Source organism: Aedes aegypti, chromosome 1 (assembly GCF_002204515.2).
Source record: "Aedes aegypti strain LVP_AGWG chromosome 1, AaegL5.0 Primary Assembly, whole genome shotgun sequence".
Classification (NCBI taxonomy): domain Eukaryota; kingdom Metazoa; phylum Arthropoda; class Insecta; order Diptera; family Culicidae; genus Aedes; species Aedes aegypti.
In genome coordinates this window covers 122,787,674-122,799,916 of record NC_035107.1, presented here as the reverse complement: position 1 = coordinate 122,799,916, position 12,243 = coordinate 122,787,674, and the positions used below count along the sequence as shown (strand labels likewise).

At 34.2% G+C, this 12,243-nt stretch overlaps 1 protein-coding gene across 1 annotated transcript in view; it reads right to left on the bottom strand.

Annotated features, from left to right (window-relative positions):
* The window catches only part of LOC5576313 (monocarboxylate transporter 12), a 452,410-nt gene extending 440,711 nt beyond the window's left edge, over positions 1-11,699 (bottom strand). Inside the window, exon 1 of the mRNA XM_021846919.1 lies at positions 11,230-11,699. Coding sequence (XP_021702611.1) covers positions 11,230-11,572 — 343 coding nt within the window. The 5' untranslated portion in view covers positions 11,573-11,699. The remainder of the gene's footprint in view (positions 1-11,229) is intronic.
* Positions 11,700-12,243: the final 544 nt, after the last annotated feature.

Sequence of the window (12,243 nt, the reverse complement as noted above, 5' to 3'; positions counted from 1 at the left end):
AACGTTTATGTCTGAATACACGCAGGCAAATGAACTATCGAAAAATAAAGAAACCCCTTATGAAAATTTGCCACTAGAAATTGGGTTGTGATTCATAAATATGCGCCATGAAACCAAAATTAGAAATCAAAAATTGTGTTCGAGGCAACATGGATTAGAACCAATAAACTTGCGATCGACAGGCCCGTGTTAGTACCACGCGCCCATCAACGACTTAATGTGATGCTAAAAGGGGATTCAGGAATTTTCAGCCTTTTTAGCTGGTGGATCATTTTTTTTAATAAATCATCAACACTTCATTTGGAATCTGGATTGTTTTTACGCCATAATCGACCTTATAATTCTTACGAAAATCATTCAGTACTATTTATGTTGGTCATTATTTTTATTTTAAATTTAAATTTTATTAAAAAAAAATGTTTTATTTTACTAGCAAATTTTAATATTTTAGATTTGAACTGTGGCAATCTAAATGTTCAATGAATGATGGAACTTTATTTGGTTGTTCGTTAAATACTTAAAAAATCATGCCTTATAAGGCAGATTTGCTTTGGTTGGGTAGTTTCATGATTTTCGTTCTTATTTCGAACAACTGAGCAAGCTTCTATTGCTGCAAATTGGTTATAAGTCTTCATTATTATATTTGCATTGGTTTACCGTAACTTCAATAATTTTGAATACAAAAATCGTGAAATATTCCAAATTTTGTAGCGCGTCATCAAAATTTCGATCTGTATTGTGAGTATTAGTATTAATAAGTTGCCTGTACCTCAGATTGTTTTGACAAGGTATCGTATATGCCAACAAAGCTTACAAAAAAAGCTGTCGACGAAAATTGAATTTCTTAAACTTGAAAGGTTGTTTTTCATATTAAATCCATGAAAACCCAATTTTGCAGCTATGTTTCCTATCTTAAACAAAAAGTTTGGGAAAATTTTCACCGGCAGAATGTTTTTAATCCTTTTAATTACAAAATTTGTGTTTCGTCATCCACCAACACCAAAAACATATTAAGGTGAAGATTGATTGAACCACCTCTAAATTTTCAAGAGCACAAATCTTAAGAACAAAGCACTGGTCATAAATGAAAATTCAATTGATTGGTCGTAACCAACAAGTCATCAAACAACTAATCGATGAAAGCGATCTTTTGTTTTGTTCTTTGAACCTACAAGCAAAAAGTTGAAATATTTGAATGCGTTGGTTCCAAAACTGCCACGCGGAGCACCTGGCATCGCGGAGCACGATATGAAAACCGCTACAATAATTAATCTACAGGGGATAGGCAAAATTTAGTTTTATTTCAAGTGCTAATAACTTTATGAAAAATTGATGAAATTGGAAGCACCTGGAAGCATTGATCAAAATGTGTATAACGAACGGATAAATATATTTTAAATAAACACAGTTTAAAAGATTTGTGTACTCTTCGATATTGCGGTGATATGACGCAACAAGAGTAAATTTTCATGTTAAAAATCATCAAAATTACTCAAGCGTAATATTGAATGACACTAAAACTGCAACCAAACATTTCTTTCCATCCTCATGCTCGATAAATGCGTTGAACCATATGCTTCCAGATAGTGCATTAAACGATGAAAATATAGCAATACTACAATATTATATTGTATTTCATTTTATTATCAAGTATCATTTTTTTGGCTTCAGACAATTTGACGGCATACAAATCTAAAAGATTTAAATTTTGGTCCATTTTCAACCAAGAATCATAATAATAAAATACATTTTGTTTGCTTCAAAATGATAGAAAAACATAAAAATCTTAAAATCATTTATGGTAGTTTTGGCCGTCTCATCATATGCATGTAGCCCGACTATTGCGCAATGATCAAAATCGGCATAAATGCTAAAAGTAGAAGAGTTGTTGGAGAAGATTCTAAAAAACGTTTTTTTTTGTTTTGTCCCACACATAAGTTTTTTCCAAAAATATTATCAATTCAGCAGGTGTTTTCATTATATTAATAATTTATTAGATTTACGCTAGATAATTTCCCAAAATTTTCGTTTGGGTGATTTGGTGGAATTTTCTGGCTAGATTTACATTATACTGCTAATACCATTTTACTACAACGCAACTATAATGGCAGCTGACTAATTTGGGACGAATCGTCAGGAGACATGCGCGTTTGAATTAACTAGGTACAACATTTTATTTTGAAGAGATTTTTCTTGGCAAACTTGTCTATTTTATTGTTCCAGTGATAAAAGCCAGTAATGTTTTTCTTCCATAATCGTAGATACCATGCCAAATCATCAACTTGCGAGAGAATTTATCTGCAAGAAAGAATTTGAATTTATCCGGTGCCTTCCCCTTACAGTTTTCTAGGTTAAATTATTTATTTGGAATTTAAAAAATATAATTCTTAATATCATTTCTCTTGTCTCTGTTACGATTTTGAAGTAAGTTTACAGTATTTTCTCACACCTTTCACGTTCCTTCTTCTTTGACTATTGTAAACGTTTTTGAAACTCAATAATTTTTTTACCATTTTATAAACAATTATTCCAGATCAAAATGCTGTAGGGGGAGATCCCCCAGTACCGGACACTTATGCCACTAAATTCATAATTCGAAAAATATTGATTTTATGGGCTCGTGTTACCCATTTATGATAAATATTATCATTTTTATAGTGTACAAAAATAAATTTGAAAATATAAATATGAATTTTGATATTGCATTTTGATGATGAGTTTTAGTACCAAATTGATCGATCTCGAAAGGTGGCACCCAATACCGGACAAGATCTGGAAATGCCTCGAATTCTGTAAATTTGAACATCATCGAATGTGTACACTATAGGAATAGTTTATAATTACCAATTCAATGTATTTGCTACATTTACAAGAATAATTTGAGTTTTTCTTAGTTTGCAAGATGCCTATCAAAAACCTCTTTCATATATGATGAAAAATAGCACATTTTACGATGTTGTTCTGAATGTTCATTATTCTTAATTTTATTGCATATTTGATACCATGATCGACGGAACCCATGAAAAATGAAAGTATTCTGAAACACTGATGCAATAATTACAAAGATATCATATAACAAATCAAGCTGTTCGAAACTGAGGGACAAGAGGTGCTTAACAAAAATTGTAATTTGTCCATATTTAGTTCAATTAAGGTACAAAATACATTCATACTATCAAATTAGGATTATGTTCGATCATGCTTGCGGGATCCAAAGTATTTTTCCATATTCAAAATATTTACTAAATTGGCTCAAAACTAAGTGGATACGTCAATTTTTTAAAGATTTTCAAACTTTTCTACTTTTTTAAAAAGGCATGCATATTTCAAGGATGTGTTATTCTACGCAATCATTAGTCTACATAATAGCTTTCTTTTCTACTAATACACCATCTTGATTGGACCATGATTTCTCAATTTTTCGGCTTTGTCCGGTATTGGGTGCTGTCCGGCACTGGGGGATCTCCCCCTAATAAGATTCTCTCAATGACAACTAGAGACGCTACAGTTATTTAATAGAAGCGGCAAAATTCTTAGCGAAACAATATAGCCCAATATACCATACTTATCCGTGATAGTGAAGTTTGGGGATAAGACTGATGCAAAGTTTTTGCTCCCATATGTTGAAAAGGTGTCAATTATGTATTACTATTTAGATTTTTTTACTACTTCTACTACTATTGTGTTACTAATTCAGTTAATTCAAGAATAATAATAATAAGAAGAAACGGAAAACTACACTAGAAAACTAACACTAAGAAAAAACTTTAAAAAACTTCAATTCAAAAAACTAATAATTTGCTGAACTATTTACATTTAAGCCCTCTCAGGGTCTATCCGGGAGAATCACTACTGGGGCGGACTCACAACCCTCACTTGCTTCGCGACTTTAATTACCACCACGAAAGAGAGAGGAAAAGGGAATTGCGTGTGAAATAATTATGCTTTCAACACTGTATTTTCAGCAAAGAATTCATTTTAAAATTTTATTCAATTTGTTTAATGGTAATAGGGTTGAGGGATCAAGGAAGGAAAATTGAAAGGAAGTGCACTGTATATCACCTGAATACGCCAGTGATTCCAACGAACATTCCGAACTGGGCTCGTTCGATTTCGTCGCGCTTCACCGTAGCTGGACTGGAAGCAACACGGTCGTCTGATGGAGTTTCAGCTTCCACTATCGTATCACTTCGACGACAGTTGGCCAATTCGAACGGCGGTTGAACTCCTGTTAGCACTTTAGCGATACTTCGATCCACTGATCTACGGTGGCCACGGAATTCACTGGAGAACACCTAGTATCCGTACGCACAATCCAAAAGCGGTTTTAACTTGTCACACACGACTCAAGATTCCGTTACTAGTTGGATAAGAAATAATTACGGGGATTAAAGCAATCGACTATAAGCACTTGAGATTTCGTTACCAAAAGATCCTTTTCCTTGGCCTGCATATCCTTTTTATACGCTTAGGATGATGCAGCAAAACCCATGGGTGGAACATTTCCCGGGAGGTATTTGTTTCCGCACAGTTGGTACAAGGCGCCATGAAGGAATAATGATGTAGGGTTTTATGGGACGGGGATTTGAATTCAAATATTTAAATTATTTTTATTTACAAATTGTTTTTATTTCATTTATTTTTTTAATTCATTGATTTTATATTAAGGGTAAGTGGTATCGAAGGATAGGGGGGAAAGGGATTATATTTACATATTAGAATATTTACATTTAAACTAGGGTTAAAGCATAATTATTTACAAATTTACAAAAATATGAAAATATAAACAAAATATGAATATTTACAAAAAAAAAGAAGAAAAATATATATAAAAAAACAAAAAGAAAAAATACAAAAAAGCAAATCTGAATTGTGACCTATCACATAGGTAACATATGGTAAATATCAACCTCCTAATGTTTGAAGTGATTTGAAAGAAATACAGTAAGGACCCGATTTTGTCCGCCCCTCGGTGAATTTTAGGCTGACAAAATCGGGAGCCTAACAAAATCGGGACATTTTATTTTTGATCATGTTTATCAACTTTTTACTGATTTAAGGACCGCGTTACAAACAATATGAACATTGAAGGGGGAAAAGTCGCACACTGGGGCAGCGGTTTGGTGTCTTCGACAAAGTATTTTGGAATAATTTGTACTACATTTTGACCCATTCATATTTTATCTAGAAAAGTGAAAACTGATCTAGATCAGCTTTACCTTTTGATAGGAGCGTCCTAGCATAACACTTCCTTCAGCAAAGTTGTTCATTGAGGCATTTTCGACATTTCCTCCGAAGACACTTACACGCTATCACTGACGTGGATGGCGATTTATGACAATTTAGTAAAAACAGTCAAAAATTGATTTTAACCACTTTTCGTACTAAAAATGGATAAAACATATTTTGTTATCAAGTCTTAGAAGCTTAGCTATAGCAATGTAAATATACATCATTTACTAGCAAAATTTTATGATTTTTGCATATTTGTAGTAAAAACAGTCTACGAAATAGCGTAGATCAATTTACACTTCTTTTTTTTTTATTATTATTAAGGCACTCTGTGCTCGTGGCCACTACTGTGCCGGAATCAGTTGATCTGTAGCTTCTTAACCGATACAGATCTATTTTTAGCTTATCTATATATTTACATCTGCACTCTCTCCTACTCTTTTACTCTCATACCGAGCAGGTAGGAGAGAGCTCTGCTGTCAGTGAGGCTAGCTGCCTGCGAAGAGGGTCAGTTTGTCTCAGTCACCATCTGATACTGACGGAGGATGGATGTGCTCCCCAAAGCACGCTCCTCCGTGAGGCGTCTTCTGGTGGCTGGACGGGTTTTTTTGTGGAGGGGCTGGGGATCGAACCCATGACCTTCCGCTTATGAAGCGAAAGCGTAACCTCAAGGCTACAGACCCCCCCAATTTACACTTATCTTGATCAAATTTCAATGAGTCAAAATGTAGTACTAATTATTCCTAAATATTTTGTCGAAGACATCAAACCTCTAGCATGCATATTAAGAGTACTAGAGGTTTTGGCCGTCGATAACATCGATCTGTCCCAGTGTGAGCCGACTTGAATATTTTTTTAAAGGGCCTAACAAATAAAACAATTTTTATTTTTTGGAAATTTACTTCACAAATAAGATACATTGGAATAAATTTATGGCAAAAATTGAATGAGGGGCATAAACGTAGTGAATCTACATAAGATTATATTTAAAGACGAGTTTCACAAAATCGTCGAATGCTTCATATGCTTTTCAAATGTCATTTTGACTCATATTTTGAACAGGCTAACAGTGCCATAAATGCATCTAATAGGAATGAATCAGCTGATATTTGCCAAAAAGCAATTTCATTCCTTATTTTACTGTAAACTATTGAGTTTACTGAAAAAAAGTAATAATTTAACATTTTCAATACTATTTCTTGCAAAAGTTTGAAGCAGGGTTTTGCTTTAACCCCTCTACCGGCAGCTTCATTTTTTTACCACAAGAAAAAAATCAAATCGCGTAAACTTTTTTGTTCCTTGGTATTTTTGCACCATTTTTTCACTCAAAAAACTCATCTAGTTTAAGAATCCGTGTCGATATTGATGATTAGTGATCTGGGTTTTAAGATATTCCAATGTTACTTGGGGGACCGACATTTTCCATATAAAATGTCTTAGGTGGCTATTTGATTTTACGTAAACTTATCGAAAAAATGAAATATGGGGTATACAATGCCATGTAATAAGGAGCTCCTCTGAAAAAATCATACAAATTGAGGAATATCTCTGGATTTGGATAACCAATTAGCAATGTTGACACAGATGCTAAAACTATAAGAGATTTTTGAGAAATTGTGATTAAATGGTGCAAAAATACCGAGAAACAAAAAAGTTATCGCGATTTGATTTTTTTTACTTGCGTTAAAAAATAAGGCTGCCGGTAGAGGGGTTAAACATTGAACACTAGGGTGCGGCTTATTTTTCAAAAGTTCTCAAAACCAAAAATTCGTATGCTGTACTGAATTCTAATCACATTAAAAGAGAAACCTCAAAATCTGAGCCAAAAATATTAAAATTTAGAGGTGGCGCAAGCGTCTTGAAGGTAAATTTTCAGGTTATGAAAAATGACTTTCAGTGAACTAAACATAACTTTGTTATTTTTCAACCGATTTGGAAACTTTTAGCATAAATACCTTCAAAATTAAATTTATGAAAACTCTATAGAACATCAAATTTGTCTAAAATCAAAAATAGTTTTAGTTACAAGTAATTTATTCAAAATTTTTCCTCATTTTTCTAAAAATTTCAACTTTGTTTGACCATAACTTCATGATTACTCAACCGATTTTAAATATTTTTACATGATTTTGAAGCTAATTTAATTGGTTTCAAACCTTTTATACATCACATTTCACTAAAAAATGTCTTGACCAAGTTATTCATCAAAAACTGAACAAAAACATGATTTTTTAACGAAAAATGCCAGTTTTTTTCAATTTTTTGCCATTTAAATATTATCTTCAAAGCTGAAACTGTTTTTTCTCATTTGTTTAACCTTTGTGAATGACTTTGCAACAATTTTTAAATAATTCTGCAACAAAAATATTTTTGCTTATGTAAAATATATATGCACTATTCAACTCGTAATTGAGGCAATATGCTTTATAAATTTAAGTTTAATGGAAAAAATGCAATTTCCGGCGAAAAAACTTAAATAATCAATAAAAATTTGATTTTTTCATTGAAAAATCATGTTTTTGGGTAGTTTTTGTTGAATAACTAAGTCAAGACCATTTTTTAGAAAAATGTGTTGCATGAACAATTTAAAAACAAATAAATTTGCTTCAAAAACATTAAAAAAGATTCGGAATCGATTGAGTAATTATGAAGTTATGATCAAACAAAAATGATTTTTTTAGTAAAATGAGGAAAAATTTGAATAAAAGTATTTTTAACTAAGACTAGATTTAATTTTATACAAATTCGATGTTCTACAAAGTTTAAACAAATTTAATTTTAAAGGTATTAATGCTAAAAGTTTAAAAATCGGTTGAAAAATTAAAAAGTTATGTTTATTTCACTGAAGGTCATTTTTCATAACTTGAAAATTCACCTTCAAGACGCTTGCGCCACCTCTAAATGTTAATATTTTTGGCTCATATTTTGAGGTTTCTCTTTTAATGTGATTAGAATTCAGTAGAGCATACGAATTTTTGGTTATGAGAACTTTTGAAAAATAAGCCGCACCGTATTGAACACCTTTCATTTTGTTTTACATTCCAAACACATTCGTTAGTTAATGGTTGTGGGTGTGCTCAAAAGAACACAAAGCTAAGAAACAGGCTTTGTCCCGTTGGACTGAGTTAGTTTCACTGGCATCGAGCTAAGAAATCAATACAATTCCAATGTCTAAACTAGCTTTAAAACGACAACATTGAGCCACAACTGATTCTCATTTTCGCGTAACTCGACATATGCTCTAAAATATATCAACAAAATTTCAATACAGAATCAAATATTGGGAATATGAGTATGTTCAAAATTAGAGACATTTGATGTCGAATTTCCGTATGTATGACGATTTTTTTCTTAAATTCTCAAATCATTGCGATTTTTAGTGCAAAATTTTCCTTGTTTTATTTAGCCCCATGCCTGTGTTCAAATTCATATAAGTCAGCATCTATTTATTACGTAACACTTTAATTGGAAGTTATTGGGGTAGGGGTCCCCGGCTTCGTGATGTTTTTTTGTATGAAAATTTTGAAAAACCTTGAATGAGCCGTAACGCTTGAACTTACTCTCTCCCCCCTTCGATCGTTACGTAATTTGTGGACGGCGCCTCAATAGTATTATTAACCTTTATAATATCTAACCTGAGGCTTGTTCATAAATTACATCACGCTCTTACGGAGAAGGAAGCTTCAGCGAAACAGGACGATCCATACAAAAATTTTGCAGTCTTCATACAAGAAGTGGAATGGGGATTTTGAAAAGCCTAACTTTACGAGATGTATTTTATAGATGCTTATTGGCGTCATATTTAATCATACGGGATCAGTTTAAATGTAAGCACGGTAAAACATGACGAACAATATTATATTCTAAATAGGCTGACAAAATCGGGTCAAAAAGCTGACAAAATCGGGGCTAGACAAAATCGGGTCAGCACTATATATGGAAATTGCTTTGGAAAAGGAACCTGTTGGCTTAAGCCTTCTATCTCATGATCATAATATTCTATGGAATAGTAAATAATCTCTTCTAAATCGAAATCTCCCCAGCTAAAACTTTGACGAAGGCTAAATTTTACATTGGACTACTAAGGCCGATAACATCGCAACTGCTATAATTATAAAATTGATTTGCATATGGACCTATGCACGTGTTCACTATTTTGACGTTCGAGCGGTGCCAAATTCACTCGTTGCCATGGTCACGTAAATAACACGGCCCAGCTCAAACGTCAAATAGTAAACTCGTGCATCGGTCCATTGCATGATTCACCAACGTAACCAAGGCAACAATGGATGCTGGGGTGGGAGGAATGGATCAAAGTAATCCAGGCTAATAGGGTAACTCGGTGTAAACGCCCCAACGGGGTAATACGCCCCTCTTCATTTTCACGAGATTGAGGCTTCTTTTAGACGTAAATATGATCACATATCTTAAATATTCGCGAAAAAATTATGTTGCGCATATATGTTCATTGAGAAGTATACACAATCAATGAAAATTCTAGAAATATCAAAAATCAGGTTTTTGGCGTAAAATTATGCGTCCGATAAGCAAGTAATAGTAATTTCCATATAAACTTTAATTGGCGTGTGCACAGTAGGATATCTTTCCAATCATTTCAAACATTGGGAGGATGATACTGTGCGGGATCGAAATCCATGCACCGAAGAAATGAATCTAAATCCGCCCACGTCATACAAAACGCCTACTATTTGTATAAGCCTAGGGTAGCAAAACAAAAAAAGAAAATCAAAATTTGGATAATATTGCTGTGTAAGTTTGAAATGCAAATATCAAATGCGGGAACACAAAACGCGGTAAGATTTTTCACAAGAAATGGGGTGTCAAAGATTAATTTTTCTTGCTAGGGCGGCGGTGATTTAAAAAATCGTTGCTAGGTGTCCTTTGATTATTTTGTGTTACCGCATTTGGAGCAGGTTTAGTGGAGATTTGCTTCTCAAATGCAAACAGCAACACACTTAAATTATTTTACCGACCTCAGTAAAACTTTTCGCCGAGAACCCAACAGCTGAGAATTCGGTAATTTTTAACGCTGATTCTCGGTACTTATTTTACCGAGATTTCGGCAATCTGATTTTTTTGCCGAGATCTCGGTGAACGTTACCGAGATTCGGTAAACGTTTACCGAGATCTCGGTAAAAATTTTACAGAGAATCGTCAAATTATTACCGAGATATCAGCTGTTGGGTTCTCGGCGAAACCGTTTAAGTGTGAATACTATTGATTTGAGACGAGCCTCGCGGAGACGGTCTTCTTTTTCTGCGATTGCTGAGTTTTTTTTTATTCCCCTCAGTATTTACATCAATCTTGCGCAAGCCGTTCAAGCTCTCACATGACCATCTCAGTAAAAAGCTATTGCGTTTACATCACACCGAAGCATAAACGGCATTTCGAGTGAACTTTCATGCCAGAAAATGTAGCAGACATTATAAATAACTATTCTTGTGTTTAGATTTATCAGAATCTTTGGAAAAACTGCTCCGCTGACTGATGTTTTTAATAATAGTTTATTTTGAATACAATACTTTTCACTTTTTCAGCCATAAACATGACGGGCTGCATTTGACGTTTCGTGACAGCGAAGTCTGGGTTGCATATGACGTTGATATTTTTCCTCTTCGCGAGTCTCTCTCAGCTATGGACCCATGCATGAGTTCATCATTTGACTTTTTAGCGGTGCCGTGTTATTTACGTGACCATAGCAACAAGTGAATTCGGCACCGCTCAAACGTCAAATTAGTGAACTCGTGCAGCGGTTCATTGACCAATGCACGAGTTCACTATTTGACGTTTTAGCGGTGCTGTGTTATTTATGGGACCATGGCAACCAGTGAATTCGGCACCGCTCAAACGTCATATTAATGAACTCGTGCATCGGTCCATTTCTACAATGGTCATACAATAATGGAGGTTTCAATATACCATGTTTCTCCATTCAAATATAGTTGAGTAAGAATTTCACGAGTCAATCCCACTTACCTGTATCCGTATAGCTCTTTCCAAAGTACAGCATGGTGTACTCCAGCAGCAGTCCGTAGCTCAGCTGTATTCCATGGGTCATCGTGTGCACCATAATGCCAACCACTACCACTATCCACCCCCAGCCACCCTCCGGATAATACCGCCGGCAGAGAAGTCTCCGGGCGGCCATCAGCTGTTGGAATGTAGGCGACGGAGGCATCCCATTTTTCTTGCAGTGCGTTCTATTGGGTGCACCGTGGGCATCGCCCTGACCATCACACCCCCCATCCCCAGCACCACCTGCACCCACCGGAGATTGAGACAGCAGGGGCCACGACAGTGCCCTCACTAGGGAAGACATTTCTGATGCACTCTGATTAGGGGTGCACTTCCGTTGAAATATCACTTATACACTATACTGTACTAGAACACTTATCCGGTTGCATATTCACGGTTGTATTCATTTTCGTAAGTGATTCACTTAGGTTTCTATCTGGAAAACAAAACAATTTAAATGATCCACAGAGTTGACGTAAGTGTCTCTACAGCTTTCAGTTCATCTCTATCAGCTCAGAGCTTACACATATCCATAACAACATATTCAACGAGAGATGGATGGCGCTTACATCAACTAAGTGATCAAAAACAGAACAGGCATGGTGTGATTTCATATCAGATTGTTGTTCATCCTCATTTCCACAAATTATCAGTACTATTCAAATTTCCATATTGAACTAATACTCTAATACCCAAATTTTTATTTTCAATCTTAATATTGTTTTTCGTTATCTAAAATCATTCTAAACACGTTTTGGACAATAATTTAATTCTACTCACGAATTTTTTAATTTTGGTTTTTGAATTTTATAATTTTTATTTTTGAACATCCCTATATTTTTTCATTTTTCTGGAAGCATCTTCTGGTTGTTGATTATTGGCAATAATGAAAAATCAAATTTTTGCGGTACTTTTAAAAACATCATTTTTTTTTCGAAGCATATTTTATTTTTCGTGTAGGGAAAATGTACTAGT